We start from the raw sequence: 22723 nt of genomic DNA on the forward strand, positions 1-22723 counted from the left end.
CATAGAATATCCAATAGGGAAAAAACATTCCTTTTGATATACTATATAGCCTGCGATGGAACTGATCGTCAGCTCACGCGGTTACTCACTTGGAAAGTCTTGCGAGATCGGCAAAATAAAAAAGGTTGAGTAGTGTCTGAAGGTGTCTTTAAGCAGATTATTTAGTTTTATTTATTTATATGCACAACAAAGTAAAGATTGTATACATCCCCCATGAGGTTGACTCACATTTTAAGGCAGCAGTTCAGAGTTACGTTCGAAAGGAAGGCAACAGATTGATGTCGAACCGACAAAATAAAGTATTGAGACTGAGTGGTTAAGCCTTCAATGCGAACCAATGTGCTTCATTAACTGGACATCGCGCAGAAAAATTATTTGCGATCTAGCCATTTGCAAAAGAGCTTGTTCTGAATTTTAGGTATATCATCGCCATACTGCAGCATGAGCAAACATCGGGCTTTTTCCTAAGCACCTGTATAAGGAAACTTCAGAAAATTTAATGGATATAGAAGTATACAATTAAATTCATTATTTATATCCTTGCAGATTTTAATATAATTTTTTCAACAGTTTGTAACGCAGTGTTTAATAAATTTCAGTATCCACGAAATAAATATATATATTCAGTATATATATTGATAATCAACGTAACTATACAAGGCTTTACTGTGCAAACTTGTATGTTTTTCAATTTTTTCCTGATTAATTAAAATTACACTTTTAAAGAAATAAAATGTCCTTTGTCTTCAAATAAATGTCAAGGCCTCAGAAACTATAAGCGACGCAGATTTCGTTGATATCTACTAAATGTCCAACTCTTAAGTTATTTTCCTTTTAATAAGTAAAATAAGTTTTAAAGGGATTTTGCTGATGACAACGGATGTGTTAAGATAACTTTACAATTTCGTGGATATTAATACTTTCTATTTTAAATTTGCTTACAGAGTAACGTGAGGCTGTCAGTCGACTCAACTAACAAACGATAACTCCGTCATTTTTATACTCAAACTTCTTGAATCCAAATACGTAAACTAAACAGTCAAGTGTGATATATATCTGATATCAACAATATCTAAATAATATTATAAAAAAACAGCTGATTTAACATTAAACAACAATATACGTAAACTAAACAGTCAAGTGTGATATATATCTGATATCAACAATATCTAAATAATATTATAAAAAAACAGCTGATTTAACATTAAACAACAATAAACATAATAACATCGACGTCGTATTAAACCAGTTGAACCCGTCTTGATTTTCGAAAGGCTTTTGCAAGTTCTGCTGCATGTATAGTGCATATTATATATATATAGATATACTATACTATAAGTAGTCTGTTATATCTTTTTTTGTCATGAGTCGCCCGCCAAGGACTAATATTGTCGTGTACCAAGATCTTATTTTTATACCCGTTACTCGTAGAGTAAAAGGGTATACTAGATTCTATGAAAGTATATAACAGGTAGAAGAAAGGGTTTCCTGATTCTTGATCAGGATAAATATCCGAAGTTAAGGCTGAAACTTCCTAAGACGAAGATGCAAGTGTGTTTGCCCATGTTGCCACTCCCACTTGTCTCTGTATTTTATCGCTGTACCAAATAAGTTCAAATTTCTGGATTGCACTTAGCTGAGTAACGGGTATCTGATAGTAGGGGGACTCGACTATAGACACGACTATAACTCTCCCTCTGTTTTTGTTTTTTGTTTATTCCTGTACTCGAAAAGAAAACGGGGGAGACTAAATTCGTTGAAAAGTACTCCCACAAATTTATAAATTTAATTATTTTTCTGTCAACATTTAGAGAATGTCGGTTAATGACGACGACTCTCTGTCGTCAATAAATGTAAGTACATCTAGGTGGCGCTCCGGGCAAATATGGGAATCGGTGGGATTCGGTTCTAACGCTATTATTTGCTTTTGTTATACTTTTGTTATAGCATTCACCTGTTTTTTGCCAAATGGCAGTCTGACTTGTGTAAAAAAAAAGTTGTACAAAACTCTTTTGTCTACTGTACCTTTTATGTACATGCAGTAAAAAAAATCTAAATTGTATGTATGCTTTACTAAACGAGATTTAAAAATAAGAGTATCCCTGAATAAAAGCTCAACTCACACCGAACTTGTTGACTGACCTATGGTAACCAATTCAAAAAAATGGCCATTACAAAACATCGCTCGGTGTGTTTTTGGTTGCTTGTGTGGGAGTTTTTCGGATGGCAACGCGTGCCAAGAAAACTGAACAAGCCAAACATAATAACGAGTATAATGAGCTGTCAAGCGAGGGAAATGGAGTGCGATTGGCGAAGACTTTGTTGTTAGAGTTACTGACAGGTAACTATTGCACTCAAAGGTACTACGACCCAAATTGAACCGGTTTAACGTCTTTTTATGTTTGCCTGCTTTTTTGGTATTTCCTTCTAGTGCGCCAATCCAAAACTAGTAAACCTCGAAAATCGAACAAGCTCTTTCTGTTGCTATTCGATGTGATGGTTTGCAGCCAAATCTGTCAGCGAGCATTTGTTGCTTAGCCAATGTAAACTTAATCATTGCAAAAGAGCGTTAAGAATAAGGAAGTGGTACGATTCCGAGTACATTCTCTGAACATCCAAAAAATGCAATCCAAATATATTAGATTTGCTGCCCATTAATGTGCAAATGAAAATAAATCTATTTGGCCAGTAAAAACATAGCCATTGGCCGACAACCAACAAAACAAATGGTAAAAAAAAGTTTGGCTATGACCGTGATTTAGGTCATTGAACAATGGTGATGAGTCTTAATTTCGTAACCTTCATTTCCTTCCACTCATGGAATTTGACATATGTATATATCCGTGTCGTGCGTGTACTTCATTTAATAAAAAAAACCTCAGGCATCACTCTAAATAAATATTACATGGGCTTAAAATAAACTATCTTCATTTCCCCAAGAAGCGACTCTAAAATATATACTTTTTTAATTAACGTATTTAAAAAAAGAGCGGTGCAAACTGAAAACAATGTATCGATTGTGTGTCTATCAAATTTTTTTTGAAAAATAATGCCAAGAGCATAGTTCACAATTAATGGCATGATCTAAAGAGCGTACCAATTAACTGGAAAGAGGAATAGAGGCTTTAAAACTCAGGGAACGCAATCAGAGAATACAGCTTGCACTGCCATTGACAAAGAGCGGACCACGAAGTCAGCTAGCATAAACAATGAGCTTTTTGCTTCTCTTAAGCTCATCTGGAGCCCCACGCTCAACACCATTGAAAGCAATTTTCATGTGTTTTTCAACTGATCATTTTGTATCTGTATCTTTATCTTTTTTCTGCTACCACTGCTGTTGTTAAGCGACTCCGACTGACAGGCATGACTCAGGGCACAAGAAAGTTACGACCACTGCACAGTGAACCAAGAAAAGACTGAAAAGTGATATAAAAGAATGCCCTAAAATTCGATAATTCCAAGCCTGAGTCCCAGCTTAGGGCGAGACTACATTTAGACACTTAAAATAAAATATATTTTTCATCGATAGGTATATTATTGCTTCAGAATTTAATTTTAACGTTACAAAAACTAATTCTCGAAATTGTGGAAGGTATTCCTTACGAATGTAACCTGCGCCAAGCCAGTCTTTCCATGATCGCAAACTTTAACCGCCATTTTCTCGAAACCACGTTTTTCATAATTGTAAGGAGCATAGTAAATTGTTCTATAAACACTAAAGATTTTGACTGCAATTACAACGAAATTTGTTGTGCAAATTCCTAACTTTATTTTTCGGAGCCTGACAGGGTTAATTTTCGAATTTCGAAAAGATTTCAGTTCATCGACGGATAAAAAATCCTCTGAAGTATGGACATATTTGATTTGTTAATTTCAGACTAGCGTCATTTACACAATCCACAATTTCAGCGACGATATGACTTACAAGATCCTTGAAAAATTGTTTAAATTACAATTTTCACTTTTGTAAAAAAAATTTTTTTAATACTCTAAGCATCACTCTACATAAACACTACAAGCGAATACAAAAAATACCTTTTTTTCAGCTTCTAAAGGTAGGTTCCTCCTTAAAACTTAGCTTGATCGTAAAGAATATGTGCGAAATGGTGCAGTTTGCCCAAGTCACGTAAGTCAAAATTGATATGATTTCTGACGCCTGGTATGGTGTCTTAAAAAAACACCGTTGACATGCACCGCAGTGTATAAGAAAGTTCATGTGCACGGAATAGAGTGCTCCAGCACTTACAAAAATGTATCACCCGTTTTGTAAGCCAGTTGTGCATTTTAGCACATAGCAAACGATAAAGTTCGAAAAAACTAGATGACGACTTTGTGGGCTGTCTGGCATTGCATAACCCGACTCGCAGGAATTCTCTTGCGAAATAATCTCGAATTTGTATTCCGCGCGGAAACCTCCGTTCTAGTTCTAGGGACATGGTTCGAGGCAAAACTATGTTTGAATGACTAGCAAAGCACACGCAAAACAGTAAAGAAAATAGAAAGTTCTGTTCCCATCTCTTTCCGATTTCGGATTCACCATGGGGATATTCCGTGTACTGCAGCTTTTCTTAGTTTGTACCTTTTCCAGTTTTGCTGCTACTGCTGATCTTGTTACCACTTATCCATTTTAAAGTGGGGCTTTACTTGAGGAACTTTTAAACAAAGAAAACACTAGCTGTTAGAAGTATGCCAACAACACAAACAGGTCGCGCATGCGCCGCACAGTGCATCGATTGGGTCTGAGGTGCCTTGTGGATAACAGATTATATAGATTTCATCGGCCCGTGAACGAAACAAATTGTAAACGCGGTTTGCAAGCTTTGGCCAAATTCGGCTGAGGCATTTAACTCGGATTCGGATTCGATTTCCTATATGCTGCGTACGGGCGCTATTCCGATTTCCGTGCCGTTTTTGTGCGGCTTCCGTTTACACGTCCGTTTTGTGCACCGCTTCGCAGACAACTGATACGTTTGTGAAATTTTTATAGAAAAGTTTTAACCGCTCGCCACCGACACACTCGTCTTTGGCATCTATGTGTGTGCCATTTGAGCCAAGCTCACTACTCCCGTGTTGGCCAACCGTTCCCGCTCTCTTTCTTTTCGGTCTACCTTTGTGTGCTTAGTCTCTTTTATTGGCCAAGAAGTCCAATTACTTGTTGAAGAGCAACCTCGCTCTTTGAATCCAAGTGCCTTTCTCTTAAGGTGCTCCGAGATAAACTGCACAGTTTAGTAATTACGTCCACAATTAGTCACAAAGTGCGTTGATTGCAAAGATCAAATCAAGTTGAAAACAATTAACTCGGCGCTGTTGCTGACAAAATGTCAGGTTGTATTAATTTGTTCACGTAACCAAAATAACTCAGCTCTGTCACGTCACTGAAAATCAAATTATTCGTTTTAAAATGTCTCCGCTTGGGTTCTTGTGAACGCCATTGAACTTGTCATTGATAAGGTATGCTACGGAACACTGCTAAAATAGAAAATATTACCGTGGGAATACCAATGGCTGATGTCCATCCAAAAGGGACTCACTGTGGTGATATTTTACGAAAGGTCGGAAAGAAATGTCTATAAACATACTCGTTAGTCACATAGATTACGCACTTAACTAATTGTGTATGTCCCTGAGGTGCCTTATGTAAATAAAAATGTTTATGCACATATAAACACATGTGTTTACGCCGACAGCTCAGATTCTGCGTTTTCCAGACCCCTAAACTCTAAAAAAAAAAAATACTGAAATATTGTGTCTTACCTGGAAATAAAAAGTAAACAGAAAATATATTAACTATAAGAGATCATGTAATGAAATAATTATTTGCAAAATAAATAATTAAATAAGAGCCTTTTATAAAAACTTTAGTCAGCATGTTTAGGCTAGAGCTTCTAAATCTATTAAGTATAAGATTATATCTAAAATTAAGCTTTATTGTTTAGCTTCATTTTAAATTAACTCATACAATATTACAGCACAAAGCTACTGAGCTTACAGGTCGTCTCCTTCTACTGTCCTAATCTGATTGAAAATTTGTATTTACCTTTACATAAATTACGAGTCAATTAATGCCCAGACAGACTAGTTGAATATTTGCTTCCTGCGCAATTTTGTGCTAATTCAAATTCTTAGAACATCAACACGTTCACCGTTAGTATACGTAGTCTTTATCGGATATTCCAGTTAAAAGCTAACACTATTTGACTGAGTTCAATAAAAATGAATCATTCGACCTTCCTGGAGAGTGATGACCGAGTCGGTTGTCACTTATGTTTTTGTAGCTACTGACAATTAAAACAATTGCCTTCTATTGAGTATTATTGACATTCCATAAACTCAAATAATTTGTCTTCACACACACTTCAATTGAGTCAAAAGAACGCTCAACTAAATCGGAACTTCACAACTCATGAACACATACGAAACAAGAGATAAGTTCCAAGACTATCTGATACCCGTTACTCAGCTAGTGGAAGTGTAAAAGAGAAATTTCAACACTAACAGGTTTTGGCGGTTTGCGGCGTAGGAGTGGGCATGGCAAAAAGTTTATTGGTAAATCGATAAACATTTAAAAGACTAATAACAAATAAATAAAAGAATATTAAAGCATTTTTCAAAAGTTTGGTCGTGGCAGCTTTGGGCGGTTTGTGGGCGTGGCAAAAAGTTTTTTTGCAAATCGATAGCAATTTACAAGACTAATACAGAAATGAAAAACTATCAAAACATTTTTGAGAAGTGTGGGTGTGGCAGTTTCGGGCGGTTTGTGGGCGTTAAAGTGGGCGTGGAAACATGAATCGACGAACTTGCACTGCGTCTATGTCTCTGGAGTCTGCATGCTGAATTCATCTTTATAGTTTTTATAGTTCCTGAGATCTCGACCTTCATACGGACAGACGGACATGGCCAGATGGACTCGGCTATTGATCCTAATCAAGAATATATATACTTTCTATGGTCGGAAACACTTCCATCTGCCTGTTACATACTTTTATAATGGGTATAAAAATGACGACCCCTTGCATATGATTCGCTAAAACAATTGCCTTCTCTTCAGTGGGTTCAACGACATTTTCTGATGTCATGTTCAATAACAATTGCAGCCTTAGTGACAACGAGAGTAAAATAAAGGATGGCTTGAATTATTAATGAATTATAATAGCGAGGTTTAACATACTAAATTGGCTGTATATGTGCTGAAATTATAATCGAACAAATAAAGACCTAACTTTTTACTTGTTATTTTTTTTAGGACAGATACACCTACTAAAATATTTAGTTAAATCTACATCAACAGTCATTTTATTGTTCATTTTGATTAATCAAAATTGAATATGCGTATACAGCATATTGCTCCTTTGACATTGGACTTGGTCAATAACGAAAAACTTTTAAATCGATAATTTTCACTGAGACAGTTTAAAGATTAAAGTTTAAACAAACAGAAGAGCAGCAGAGCGGACCTGAGCTAAGCTTCGTGCGGTCTTCCGTGTCGGAAGAAGAGGCCTATTAAAATGGAAATACAAATGCACGAGAATTTAAAGCCGCAGTGCAAACAAACGTCAGATGGAAGAGACTGCTTTTAAATCAACAAGTGAGTCAAAATCAAAGTTGTTCTATTATAAATTTTAATATCGAGTTAAGCTTGAGTTTTAAAGGCTACGCCCGCCGAATACTTAAGGCTCGCAGCGAAAAAATATATTTGGTATTTTAGTGAGTTTGCTGATTTTTATATTCTTCTCTTTGCGAGTGATTTACGTTCTGAGCTAGAAACAAATAAAAATTGGTTTTATGGATTTTGGTGTTTGTGGGTGGCTCTGATTTAGACGTTTTTATTATTAGCGATTTTTGAAAGCAACGTAATGGTCAATTTAAAATGTGCGGTTTAAACATTTCGCAGTTTGTCAAATAGCTCGGATTTTCCCATTGACGGAAGTAAAGTTAAGCAAAAAGAGCGCATAATCAAGAAGTTAATTCAGCGGGCGTCCAGGTATTTCCCCCTAAAAATTCACTTGAATTAAATCAAGAGTTGGCCTCGTCTCTACCGTATTCTGTGTAAACGCTTTAAAATCATCGGTGATCGTTGACGTCACTAAGTTTTGGCCACCATTAAGACACAATCCAATGCTCCTCACAGCTGACTCTTTCAACTTATCTCTCATTGACCCACATTCAGAGCTGCACAGAAATACTCTCGAGAAGATTGGTTAGCGCCTTCCGATGGAAAAACTGTAAGGGCTTTAACATTCGTCGGGCATATTTCTTTAATACAGAAAACTATAAATATTCATTTATAAATGGGAAATTTTCTTTTGGTTGTGTAATAACACGGAAACTAAGATTTATTACAACTTTTATAACTTATGATTTTATCTTATTTAAAAATACAAAAGTAAAATAAATCGAGAAACAAACCTTTCTTTGGCAAGCCAAATTTTAATTTTAATTTTGAGTTGCAAACTTGCCAAAATAGTATAGATTAAAGTTCCCCGCCCACTCCAACGCTCAAAAGCTGCCTAAAACTATCACTCTTGAATAAAGTTTTTTCTTGAAATATTTGAAATAATGTCCGCCAATTTCAAAAGAGTTCCGCTTATCTATGCAGTACATTTTTTAATATCGGTTTAGTTTGAAATAGCAGTGCTTATGACCTGCGAGTTTAATCTATGATTACACATTTTTATGGAACAAAGTTCTTTATAATATCATTAAGTATTAAATTTCAAACAATTCAAAAAATGTTTCGTTTTTTTCTTTAATAGTTTTGTTGTTGTCGTCGAATAAGAAAGGTAACGTCGCTGATTTCCAAGTTTAGAAATTTACAAGACCAATACAAAAATGAAAAAATATCAAAACATTTTTCACAAGTGTGGGCGTGGCAGTTTTGGGCGGTTTGTGGGCGTGGCAACATAATCGACAAACTTGCGTTGCGTCTATGTCTCTGGAGTCTGTATGCTTAATCCCAACTTTGTAGCTTTTGTAGTTCCTGAGATCTCGACGTTCATACGGACAGACAGACGGACGGACAGACGGACTTGGCCAGATCGACTCGGCTATTTATCCTGATCAAGAATATATATACTTTATATGGTCGGAAGGTCAGAAGGAAGCGTTCTGCCTGTTACATACTTTTCAACGAATCTAGTATACCCTTTTACTCTACGAGTAACGAGTATAAATATATATTTCTGACCCCACCTCAGATTTGACAATCAAAAAGTCGCCGTCGGCAACAACAATTTTAGATTTGGCAAGGGTTCAATAAGTATGTACGTGTCCAAAAGCTATTGCGAAGATTGCCATACTGTTCGTGGAACGAACCAGGCAGATAAAAATACTTATAAAATATAAAAGAATTCATTAATAAATTAAAACGAGGGCCAAAAGTGTTGTCTGTAAATAATGCTACTTAATTTAAGTACCTAAATGGTCAACGTGCTGTAAAAAGTAATTGGGAACATCGGAATTAAAACTGTGAAAAGGGTGGCAGCTCTAGATTTTCTCAATTTCTGCCTACTCCTGGCTTCAAAACATGCAAATATAAAAGACATTTTTAATTTTGACTTTGACTTAACTTAACTTTTTAAATTAAATAAAACAGGTGTTTGAGTAGCAAGAAGCGATGAGAAATAAACCATTCCTATAGCCATTCCAGAGCACCTAAAAATAAGAAATAAGATTTGGCCCAAATCGAATTCGAATAAAAAATTACGATTGCCGGAGCATGCCTGTCTCTAAGCCTAAGAATCAACTTTCTTTCTTCCTGGGAGCAGTGCTGTTTTCTACCCACTGAAATATATAATATATAATTTATTTCCCTTACAAATTGCTAATCAGCTTAACAAATCTTACTTTTTAGAAAATATTGACCATTTCGGGACTTTTTGTTGAACAAAGCCAGACACTGATATTTTAATGAACAGCCTAAAACTTGTTAAAAGCTTTTCTGCAGATGTGTTCGTGGCAGTTTTAGGGGGTTTGTGGGCGTTAGAGTGGGCGTGGCAACATGAATCGACCAACTTGCGCTGCGTCTTTGTCTCTGAAGTCTGCATGCTGAATTTCATCTTTACAGTTTTTATAGTTCCTGGGATCTCGACGTTCATACAGACGGCCGGACAGACAGACAGATCGACTCGGCTATTGATCCTGATCAAGAATAAATATACTTTATATGGTAGGAAACGCTTCCTTCTGCCTGTTACATATTTTTCAACGAAAATAGTTACCCTTTTACAACTTTGAGCACGTGTAACTTCTAAAATACTGAACCGATTTCTATTTTTTGGATTCAACCCCTCTGAACTATTAGCTGTCGAATGCGATATCCCATGCAACGATCCGTTTTGCGCCATTGTGTGGCGATGCGTAGGTGATATATCGCGTAGATATATTGCGATCTTTACGTTCAAGCGGACAGACGGACGGGCCAGACCAGATCGATTTGGCTAGTGATTCTGATTAAGAATATATACACCATATAGAGTCGGAGACGCTTCCTTATACATGTCACAACTTTTCGACAACATTTTATCCTAAGGGGGTACTATAATATCGATGTGCATATGGAAGCACAAATACCATTTCGCACAAATATATTTTACATGGTCGGAAACAAACAAAAAAAATTGTAAACTGAGACTAAAATTGCAGAATGGCCGACAAAAAAAGAAATCTAAACCAACGGGCAAAGGCCAAATTGCTTCTCAGAAAAACGTAAATTGTTCAAGTTTGTAATCCTCCAGTCGAAGAAAGAAGAAAGCACAGTTAAATAAGCGTGAGTATTTACTGCAATGCAAATAAATTAAATTAAAGGAACCCGAATATGGCTTTCAGCTTGGGCTCAATTTGATTATGGGTAAATGCTGATTTATGAATGTTGTTAAGAGTCGAAGGTATCGGATAAAACCTGGCCTCAATAAGGCCTCATGATATCAACGTTTGTAGAAGGGGCCCTCGAATTTCACTCCTACCTAGCCTGCTCCAGATATAGTAACCTTGAAATGCATTTTGTACCTGAATGCATTTTATGTACTTAGCCATAAAAATCTATCTTCGACTAAAACACATAAAACAAAAAGCTGTCTCCGGAGCTTCAGTGCTCCATCGTTACAGTTATACGCGAACGCACCGAAATGAATATAAATAGTGGCTTCAATGACATTTATTTTTATTTTCGTCCGATTTACCGGTTCTTGAACTTTTCCCTAAACTCAAGTAGCCCAACTCCGATACCAGCTTTAAACAACGATGTTTTAATTTATGCAGCTGGTTCCGTTTTCTTTCGAATTTTTCCATTGAGTTGAAAAGCATTTCTTTGGCATTTCGTCATATTGTAGGTTTACTGATTGGAATGTGGTGTGCCATTGAAGTAAAAAAAGCTTCCTAGACAATTAAGAGTCTTGTCTCGGAATCGGGTCAAGTTTAATGCTCTTGACCCTGATGGTGAGACAGTCGTATCAGGTCTAAGCCACTCACAAGACAGTTTAATTGTCAATTATCTAAAAGAAAACAATACAGTCGAGTTTCTCGACTATCAGATACCCGTTAGTAAGTGGGAGCTCAACATTATTTTTGGCCTATCGATAAAAATTGCCAAAAAAAAATCTAACAGGGGGCGTTAGAGTATAGAATTACACAAGACTAATGACAAAATTTCAACAGATTGTGGGCGTAGCAGTTTTGGTCACTTAGTGGGCGTGGCAAAAAAATGTTTGAGATACCGATAGAAATTATCAAGATGAAAGTAAACTCTTCACTTCTCTTCATTTCAGAAGAAACTTGTGCCGGTAAGGCAACTCTAGTACATATTACGGCATTGCATTCTTTCCGGGTAAAATCGGAACTCAGAACATTAGAATAGGATATTTAATATGAAGAATAAAATAAAAGCAAGTGGGAGTTTTGCGATTTCGGGATAACGCCATATTGAAAGTAAAAACCAGACTAGCTCGAAACAGGAAAAAAATTAGAAACAAGAATACAGCTTTTATTTTAATGCTATCATTTATTATAAAGTATAAGAATAAATTTAAAATTAATATTTATTAGAAAGAAATCATTTGTGTAAGCCCTGGTTGGAACCTGAACCTAGCTCCAGAATGTCGACAAACCGGTTCGCTATACGGACTATAATCAATCGTTAAGGTTCGAACCCCGGACCGAACCAAATCCATAATAATATGAGTGCACATCCTGGTTTATATACATACGAATTGGTTATTTTTATTAAACAAAATGTGTGACAAAGGCAACAGTAATTGTTTTTTGATTGCCTTAAAAATGGTTGTCTAGAAAAATGAAGAACGAACAAGAGAAAACGCTTTAGTCGAGTTCCCCGACTATCTGATACCCGTTACTCAGCTAGTGGAAGGGAAAAGGAGAGTCTTAAACACAGTTTTTGGCGGTTTGTAGGCGTTATAGTGGGCGTGGCAGAAAGTTTTTTGGCAAATAGATAGAAATTTACAAGACTAATACAAAAATGAAAAAATATCAAAACATTTTTCAAAAGTGTGGTAGTAGCAGCTTTGGGCGGTTTGTGGGCGTGGCAAAAAGTTTTTTTGCAAATCGATAGAAATTTTCAAGACCAATACAAAAATGAAAAAATATTAAAACATTTTTCAAAAGTGTGGGCGTCGCAGTTTTAGGCGGTTTGTGGGCGTTAGAGTGGGCGTGGCAACATGAATCGACAAACTTGCGCTGCGTCTATGTCCCTGGAGTCTGTATACTTAATCTCAACTTTCTAGCTTTTGTAGTTCCTGAGATCTCGACGTTCATACGGACAGACGGACAGACAGACGGACGGACAGACGGACATGGCCAGATCGACTCGGCTACTGATCCTGATCAAGAATATATATACTTTATATGGTCGGAAACGCTTCCTTCTGCCTGTTACATACTTTTCAACGAATCTAGTATACCCTTTTACTCTACGAGTAACGGGTATAAAAATGGAGATCGGCTGTGCTCAGCGTACTCAGTGACTTTAATCATTCTCATGAAAAGACTCCTTCTTGATTTTGGGACGAAAACGATCTCAATGTCGATATTTTCAGTAAAAAGCAGAATCGGGTTAAAGATTGTTGAAGAGGGAAGTTAGGGAAAAATTGAAAATATGTGAGAGAGAAATATCATAGAGAATACCACAGTTATTGAGATGCTATCGATTTAAGCTTTGCCCTCTTGTTGATTATAAATTCTCTTAAATTAATTAATGAATTCTTTTATATTTTATAAGTATTTTACCTGCCTGTTTTGTTTCAACAGTATGGTAACCTTCGCGATAACTTTTGGAAACGTACTTATCGACCCCTTGCCAAATCCAAAATTGTTGTTGCCAATGGCAACATTTTATTTGTCAAATCTGAGGTGGGCTCAGAAATTAATTTTTATCAGGCATGCTCCGGTAATCGTAAGCTTTTTTCGATTTCGATTTGGGCCAAATCGTACGATTTTGTTTTTAGGTGCTCTGGTTTTCGCAAAATTTTTACTATCGTTTTGCTATTGGAAGTTTCGTTTCCCATCGCTTCTTGCTGCTCAAACGCCTCTTTTATTTTATTTGTCAAAATCAAACAACGTGAAAAATGCCTTTTATATTTGCAATTGCTTGCTTTGAAAGCTCAAAGAAGCTGGGTCCGCAAAAATCGCAATTGCTTGCTTTGAAAGCTCAAAGAAGCTAGGTCCGCAAAAATCGAATTTTTGAAATTTGAAAGGTGGAATCATTTGCCCAATTAGTTTTTTTTGCCCACGTCCAGTTTTCAAGATATGAAATTTCGAAAATTTTCGAACTTCAAAAAGTTGAGTTTTTTAAACTTTTTTTTTTTTAAGTCGCAAAACTTCGTTTGCCCACCCTTTAGAATTTTGAAAAAACTTTTACTTTAGAAAATATAAGCACTTAAGGAATTAAGCATTTTCCATACCTCAAAACAAAAAATTTTCAAACAAAATCGTTTGCCCACCTTTTAAAAATGCTTTTTATCGTTTGCCCACCCTTTAAAAATTGTTTTTTTCGTTTGCCCACCCTTAAAAAAAAAATATTTTTGTTTGCCCACCTCTTAAAACTAAATATTTTTAAACAAAATTCAAAAAAATCTCACAATTTAGGCAAAAAACGCTCTTTTTCGTTCTTACTCCCAAGAAACGATCAAAGACCGGAGGTGTCTTTGCATAGAACCAAAACTTGCATATAAATAAAACACACAAACACATTTACGGTTCTGCTATCTGCACTGAAAAAATCAAATTGAATAAAAAATGAAAATACACATATTTTAATGCTTATGATAACAATATGATAAAGCAAACATAATTGTTTTATTCATTCTGGGTTGTATGTATGTAAACCAATTTGCTAGCAACGAAACATACGACTGATTTTTTGCTATGTAGCTTTTCAGTCGGACAGCGAAGTAACTGTTAAGCATATGAAATTGTTGTTGCTCAGCAATACACAATAATGTTTTTGTAATATGTACGTATATATGCATTGTCAATGCGACAAGTTCCACGTGTGCGTGTGAATTGGCGCCACAGCTTCCTGAAAGTTATTCTTAATTAAAAATATTTAGTTTTAGGAGGTGGGCAAACGTTTTTATTTTTGTTTAAGGGTAGGCAAACGAAAAATATAATTTTTAAAGGGTGGGCAAACGATAAAAAGCATTTTTAGAGGGTGGGCAAACGATTTTGTTTGAAAATTTTTAGTTTTGAGGTATGGAAAATGCTTAATTCCTTAGGTGCTTATATTTTCTAAACTACACGTTTTTTCAAAATTCTAAAGGGTGGGCAAACGTGGGCAAACGAAGTTATTGCGATTAAAAAAAAAAGTTAAAAAAACTAAACTTTTTGAAGTTCGAAATTTTTCGAAATTTCATATCTTGAAAACTGGACGTGGGCAAAAAAAACTAATTGGTGGGCAAACGATTTCACCTTTCAAATTTCAAAAATTCAATTTTTGCGGACCCAGCTTCTTTGAGCTTGCTATGAAGCCAAAAAAAGGCAGAAAATCTAGAGCTGCAACCTTATTCACAGTTTTAATTCCGATGTTCGCAATTAATTTTTTATTGCACTTTGACCATTTAAGAAATTAACTTAAATAGAATTATTGACAAAGAGTACGTGTGGCCCTCCTTTTAATTAATTAACAAATTCTTTTATATTTTATAAGTATTTGTACATGCTTGTTTCGTTCCGCGAACAGTATGACAACCTTCGCGATAGCTTTTGGCGACCTAATTATCGACCCCTTACCAAATCGTAAATCGTTGTTGCCGACGGCAAAAAGGCATTTTACTTTTCATTTTAGCTAGACAAATGTGCACGAATTCGAAAACCGGAGCATCAATTTTTCGATTTCAAATCGAAATCGTAAAAATCTTACGAATTCGGTTAACGGAGCATGCTTTGATTATTTACTAAGGGGAAAAATAGTTTACTCAGTGCTCTGTTGGTGCCTCATCACCTCAAAATCATACTGCCACTTAGTTATTTTATAAAAAATTTATTTCTGACCCCACCTCAAATTTGACCAACAAAATGTTGCCGTCGGCAACAACAATTTTATGGATTTTAAAAGAACTGTCTTCATAACCTTTTTTTGCAGCCTCTAAAGGTAGGATTAACGATGAAAACAATACAAAAAATATACTTTTTGAAATGTCTAAAGGTAGTTGCCCGTTTAAGGTCTGCATAGTTAGAGAGCTGCATGCGATACAAATTTCTATATATTTCGGAGCATCTAAAAGTATGCTATCAAAATTTGTATAAAGTGACAATACTGACGTTAAGTAAAGCTAATTTTACAGCTATTAACATGGTAAAATGTATAAAACCAGACCATAACTACACTCGAGTCCTTCATTCAGGCAAATTCATAAATTTTACTTACGGTTCTGCTTCGATAGATTTTAATTTAGCCACATAGTTGGATGGAATGTAGCCTTCTGAACGTGTCTTCTTGCTGCGCGCTAGCCACCAGTCACCCTATTGGTAAATTTAAAAGATACAATCAAAGACCGTATATAAAATATATGGAAAATCATTTACATATATGATAGGCATTCAAGATACAACGTTTTCTTACGAGGAAAAATATTTAATTTTGTTTTTTGAAACTTATGAATATAGTTTTATAATTACAAAATATATATTATAGGTAAGTGTATTTCCGGCCCTATAATATATATTTTTTTTATTGATAAGTATCCGTCGACCTGAACTATAATTTTTTTTAAATAAATCCCTATAACCGTTACATGTGAAGCAAAAGAGGAAAACTAAATTCGTATGTTACAGGTATAGGAATGTATAGAGTAAATATATTCATATTCAGGATCAATAGCTGACATGATCTGGCCATGTTCGACTGTTTCTCTATCTGTCCGTATTAACGTCCAGATCTCGGGAACTATACAAGTTCTAAATAAATGAATAAATGCATTTTAATCGTGCAACGGGGTAATGGATAATCAGACAAATAGTTTTCAACCAAATGATAACCCAAAAATGCCAGTTAAGAAACCATAACCTCCGGCCCATCAAGTTTTTACCATCTATTAAAATATTTAAACACTTAAGCTTGTAACGATCAAGTCAAGTGACAGCTGAGAGACCAAAAAGCGTAGACAAATACCGTATCTTCATTACACGCTACAGCACCGGAAATGCCAGCCACGCAACTGCTACTCAGCAAGTCCTGACTATGGGAAATGTGTCTACCATTGACCGGGGAAATCGGGAAATGCTTTATGATCTGCCACAATTGTATACTCCGTTATTTTAAAAGTCCGTTTGCCGTTCAAAATCTGAATATGATTTTACTTCGTAGAGAGGGCGCAGGTTTTGGCCAACAGCCAATCACTCACGTCATGCTTTTAGTAGCGTCTGCTACCGAGAGGGCCACTGGTATGATGACACAAAGCTTTGAAATACAAATACTCAAAACAGTCAGAATGGGTGGCTGCTGTGGGTGGTGACCAAACACTAATAATAGAATTCGACCAATAGTTGCTAGCATTCCCGTCTGTTTTAACATTTGGATTAAACAGGAGTTGCAGTTAAATTAAATGTACAGTACAATGTATATACAAAACATATTATCAAAAAAATTCATGTTTTTAATTAATGTTAAAATTGTTCTCATATCAAATTGGTGATCTACAAGTAAAAGTTTTATTTATTGACCATCACCATATATTTATAGTTTTAAAAATTTATTGAATCAAAGAAAACACAGAAATTCATAAAGTTAAAATCGAAAATCTTTTCAAGTTTTAAAGTTCTAAAAATTTTCAAAATATGTAAAATTTTAACATTATTGAGGGTGGACATGGTAAATAATAACAAAGAACGGGGAAAGACCTTACCGGTTAGCCAGTGCACTATGGGGCCAACGACCACTTTTTGTGGAATCATGTTATCATGTTCATGATAAAAATAGTAATATATATGAGAAAAAATGGGCGTGGTCCTGCCTCCAAAAAAAAAAAGAAACAACCCAAATTTTTTTTTCAGTGAACAAAAAATTTTTTTTGATCTAATAAATTTAAAATATAGTCTTAAATTAAGCCAATAAAGTAAAAAATAAAGGGTTGCTTACTTTGATTTTAAAAAATATTCAAGTTTTACTTCTTGCTTCACAGCTTTTTTTTTTAAAAATAGCATAAATATGTTTGTAAAACTAATGTTTCCCAAAAAACATAAAATTCAAGGATCGTGTAGTTCCTTTAAAACAATTAAAATTGGCGTTATTTTTTGCATTACTCGTCGTCTCTGTTATCCATTTCTCGAACAATTTGCTGTTTTTCACTTTGAGGTTAGACCCTTATAAGTTAAATTTTGGAGAAAGTGTGCAAAAGTGTGCATTTATACTAATAGCATATACTAAGAATTGATAACTCTTCAACATATAACAGGTTTTAGAGACGGAGTGAGCCGGACTCACTTTGTTGGTCTATTTAAAAATTAGAATACACTACACAAGTTGTGTTTTATTAGGGTTAGAACTTACAGAAGATTATTGGGACACCACAGTTAATTTTAACATCATCGACGATCACAAACACATATTACAAACCACAAGGATTCGACTGCATATTATAAGTAACACTTTTGATAATTGTTTATGCACTTTTTGTCACTTTAAACTTTTAAGATATCGGTGTGGTAGAGCAAACGAAACAGCTGACTAAACAGCTGTTCACTGAACAGTGACTTTTAAAAAATGGGTTTTTTCCACATAAGGTGGTCGTTCGCCCCATAGTGCAGTGGAGTGCAAGGGAAATTTCTATTGAAATTGGGGTAAATAATTAAAAACGAAAATAATTATTTTTTAAATAGTCAGGCATGCTCCGGTAATCAAATTCGTACGATTTTTACGATTTCGATTTGTAATCGAAAAATTGGTGCTCTAATTTTCGAATTTGTAAGAATTTTTCGATTTGTAATACGGGCACTTTTGTCTGGCCGAAATTAAAAGTAAATGCCTTTTTTTATATCAAATCAGATCTTACTTACTAAGAGAAAAAAATTGTTTACTCAGTGGTCTATTAATGTTTATTCAACATCACTACAAGATCATTCTGACACTTTTATATGAAAAATATTTAATATTTTATAAAAAACCCTCAGAAACCTAAAAAATTTTGCGAACACCAGAGCATCTAAAAACGAAATCGTACGATTTGGACCAAATCGAATTCGAAACAAGAGAGAACGCTATAGTCGAGTTCCCCCACTATCTAATACCCGTTACTCAGCTAGTGGAAGTGCGAAGGAGAGTCTTCAACACTGACAGTTTTTGTGGGCGGTTTGTGGGCGTTAGAGTGGGCGTGGCAACATGAATCGATGAACCTTCTAGCTTTAGTAGTTCTTGAGATCCCAGCGTTCATACGAACGGACAAAAAGACGGACAGACAGACGGATATGGCTAGATCAACTCGGCTGTTGATCCTGATCAAGAATATATATACTTTATATGCTCGGAAACGCTTCCTTCTGCCTATTACATACTTTTCAACGAATCTAGTATACCCGTTTACTCTACGAGTAACGGTTATAAAAAATTACGATTACCGGAGCATGCCTGATAATTTTGGCGGTGTATCATTCGGATAGGAGAAATTTTTTTTTATCTGGTAATCATCCCACTTTATTGTGGTACTGACACAAATTTGTCTTTTTGCAATTAGAAAGTTACCTATTACCTATTACCTATTTAAAAGCAAAAACAACAGAGAACGCTATACTAGTCGAGTTTCCCGACTATCTGACACCCGTTGCTCAGCTAATGCAAGTGCGGGTAGAAATTTCAACACTGACAGTATTTGGCTTTTGACCGTTACAGTGGACATGGCAAAATATTTTTTTTGGAAGCCGATAGAAATTTACAAGTCTAAAAAAAAATTAAAAAACATCAAAACGTTTTTCAAAAGTGTGGGCGTGGCAGTTTTGGACGGTTTGTGGGCGAGGCAAAAAAATTGGTAGCAAATCGATAGAAATTTACAAGACTAATAAAACATTAAAAAATATCAAAACATTTTTCAAAAGTGGGGGCGTGGTAGTTTTTGGCGGTTTGTGGTCGTTAGAGTGGGCGTGGCAAAATAGTCAACAAACATGCGCTGCGACCATGTCTCTAGAGACTGCATGCTAAATCTCAACTTACAGCTTTTATAGTTCCTGAGATCACTATGTTCATACTCCACAAGTAACGGGTATAATAAAAGAAGTATTCAAATTAATGTACATATACATATCTTATATTATATTATATTATATATTATTATATTATATATTATTATATTATATTATATTATATTATACGGATAACATATACCATCTTATACTCCGAGTAACAGGGTCTATTACAACAGTTGTGTTAAAGCTTTAAACGTTATCTTAGCTTTATTTGGTTTATTTGTCGTTAATGCTAAGAATTGTTTTATCAAATTTTTCCCTAGGATTTGTGATGGTGCCTACGTCTCATTTCAAAGTGATTGGAAACAAAACGGTGTTTCTTCAATCATACAGCAAGAAGAAAAAATGCCACAAACGCTGTTATCTAGGGATTTGAACTTATTATCAGACACTCTCTCCCGCATTCTTTTACTTCAACCAGCATACACTATAACCTATCGGATTACTCACTCACATTCTGTTTAATCGTAAGCTTTTTGCGACATTGTGTTTGTAAATTAATTTATCTGTGTTTTGACGATATTTTAGTTTTATCTCAAGATACCCGTAGCGTTTCCATAAAATTTGTCGTCACACAAATTTAAATTGAGGGTATACAATAACCAAATTAAATATTACGTTTATACTATATAAGGTGTCACGGATGCTCTGCAAAGAAATCACCAAATTCATGCTTTTACTTGGGCAAAGCTAATAATGATGCCTGAGGGTTAGAGAAAGGTCCCAATTTGATTTATATTCCTGTTATATTAACTAAGAAGTGCATAATGGAAAAGTCGTTAAAAATAATAAGACACAAACACCGCGCAGGCAAAATTTAACCAATTATATCCTTGTCTGATTTGCTTTTTTTTTTTTTTTTTTTTTTTTTACAGTTTTCCTTTAATTATACAGGCTTTTCATAGAGTTTCTTCGTCAAATTTCGTGCGATAGAAAATTCGTGAATTGGTACTTTGCTTAAGAAGATCATTGCATAAACAGCAACAGTTTCAACTAAAAGTTTTTAAATAATATATTTCACGATCTTCATTATAGGATTGGTTTATACTATATCTCATGGGAAAGACTGAAATAAGCAATTTTCTTTGCATGATTAAAGCAAAAATGTTGCTAAGCTGTCAAAACATTTTATATTATTTCATTATAAACTTTCAATACAAATTTCTATATGCGTGAAATAAGTTTCATCCTTTGAGTGCACGGAAATTCATCAAAATAGTTACTTTCACAATTTTAGATTTGTTGGTCCAAACGGCTAATATTGTTTGTTTTTAATTTCGAATGAAGAAACCCCAACATTTTGTTTTCGAATAAGACTTTCGTGTGAGCATAGAAACACTCACCTGCGTGTCATTTAGTATCTCCAAGTGCTCTCCCTTCCGGAAGCTCAAATCCTCATCGGTGCGGGCGTCGTAGTCGTAGAGTGCGACAAAAATCTTGGCGTTGGCGCCGGACGTATCGCTCTCCGGGATCTGGGGAACCGGACGGATCTGCTCTGGCGGCTGTCCGGCGTGTGAGGGCATGGGGATTTGGGGCACGCCCACGCCCACTCCGATGGTGGGCGGGTCATCCAGCTTTATGCGATCTGCGGGCTTGTCGGGTTCACCCTTTTGCGTGGTGAGGCAGTTACCCATTGTTGGATGAGTAGTTTTGCTACTAAATGCAATCAATGGAAGCCAAATTGCAGCGCTTGCTTTGACTGTTACTTTCACTGTTTGTTTATTGTTTGTGGCTGCGAGATCAGCGCTTGGGTGTTGGCACTAAACGCCGCTCTCACTCGATCCCCTCTTTGCTGACTCTCTTCACTGCTTATAATTTGTGCAAGTTGCTATCGCCTTTTCGCTCAACTCTGTTTTACTGGGCACTAACAAAATTAAATGCCTGCCCACGACCAAACGTGTGCCTGTGTGTATGTGCGTGCGTGAGTGTTTTCTCACTTTTATCTACATTTGCTCATGTGGGTGTGTGTGTGATGCTGGGCTGCTGGCAGCCAACAAATCCAGCAGTATACCGTCGTTTTGGCCGCAAAATGAATTCAAATTAGGCGATTAAATGGGTGACTCGCTATTGCACTATTATTTAGTTGGGCTGGCATCCGCATTCACATTTTTAACTTAAATATTGTCCTCTTTTTCCCATCGCTTTGCAAAAAGCTGTGTGACCAGTATGCGGACACAAAAAAAATACCATAAGGCTAGGGCAAATATACTATAATACTGAATTTTAGCTATTAAAATATACTAAATCGCGGTCAAAATTCTTCAAAATTACCATTTTATTTTCACAACATGTCTGTTTAAAAATCAGATATTATCGCGTTGTTGCCCATGTTTCAAAAACATATATGTGCAAAAAAAAAAAAGGGGTGTATTAGATGGCTCTTTTTGTTGATTATTACATTTATGAGCAATATAATTGGATGAATATTTTTTCACGGGTGATGAAGGGAAGGGCATATAATGGTCATAAGATACATATACAAACTTCATAATATGCTAGCGCACATAGTATATTTTCCTAAAGACTTTACATTCATCAACCAATAAAACTTTTCTGGGAAGTGGTCTTTCATTCAGGTGTTGACAAGATGATGTCAAATTGGAATCCGGCATTTCTACTTCGCTTATAGTTTTAGCAAAATCACATTTTCTTTTTGGCATATCGATAGAAATTGGAATAAAAAATAATATATTTAAAAATATAAATAAATATAAATAAAAAATAATAAATAAATATTTCTTAAAAGTATAGGCGTGGCAGTATTAAGCGGTTTAAGGAAACAAACTCTCGCCGCGTCTGTGTCTCTGGAATCCGCATGCCTAATCTCAGCTTTCTACCTTATATAGCTCCTACAATCTCAATGTTCATACGGACGGACGGACAGACGGATAGAGGGACGCACATTGCCAAATCGATTTGGCTATTGGTCCTAATCAAGAATATATATATGTACTTTATATGGTCCGAAACGCTACCTTTAACCTTTTCAACGAATTTTGTATACCCATTAACTCTACGAGTAACGGGTATAATTAAAGGTACT

General features: G+C 35.4%; 1 protein-coding gene across 7 annotated transcripts in view; it reads right to left on the reverse strand.

The window, feature by feature from the left end:
• The window catches only part of LOC6529088 (tyrosine-protein kinase Src42A), a 36260-nt gene extending 14407 nt beyond the window's left edge, over positions 1 to 21853 (reverse strand). For 2 of the 7 annotated variants that reach the window (XM_015198705.3, XM_039371802.2), the window contains exons 1-2: positions 21024 to 21853; positions 15875 to 15969 (exon numbers count right to left, since the gene is read on the reverse strand). In XM_015198705.3, coding sequence (XP_015054191.1) covers positions 15875 to 15969; positions 21024 to 21314 — 386 coding nt within the window. In that variant the 5' untranslated portion in view covers positions 21315 to 21853. Of the gene's footprint in view, positions 1 to 4579; positions 5669 to 15874; positions 15970 to 19648; positions 19691 to 21023 lie in introns of those variants that run through there. The other 5 variants (XM_002090065.4, XM_039371803.2, XM_039371801.2 and 2 more) reach the window with 5 other exon arrangements.
• Positions 21854 to 22723: the final 870 nt, after the last annotated feature.

This window comes from Drosophila yakuba, chromosome 2L (genome assembly GCF_016746365.2).
Source record: "Drosophila yakuba strain Tai18E2 chromosome 2L, Prin_Dyak_Tai18E2_2.1, whole genome shotgun sequence".
In the NCBI taxonomy this organism is placed as follows: domain Eukaryota; kingdom Metazoa; phylum Arthropoda; class Insecta; order Diptera; family Drosophilidae; genus Drosophila; species Drosophila yakuba.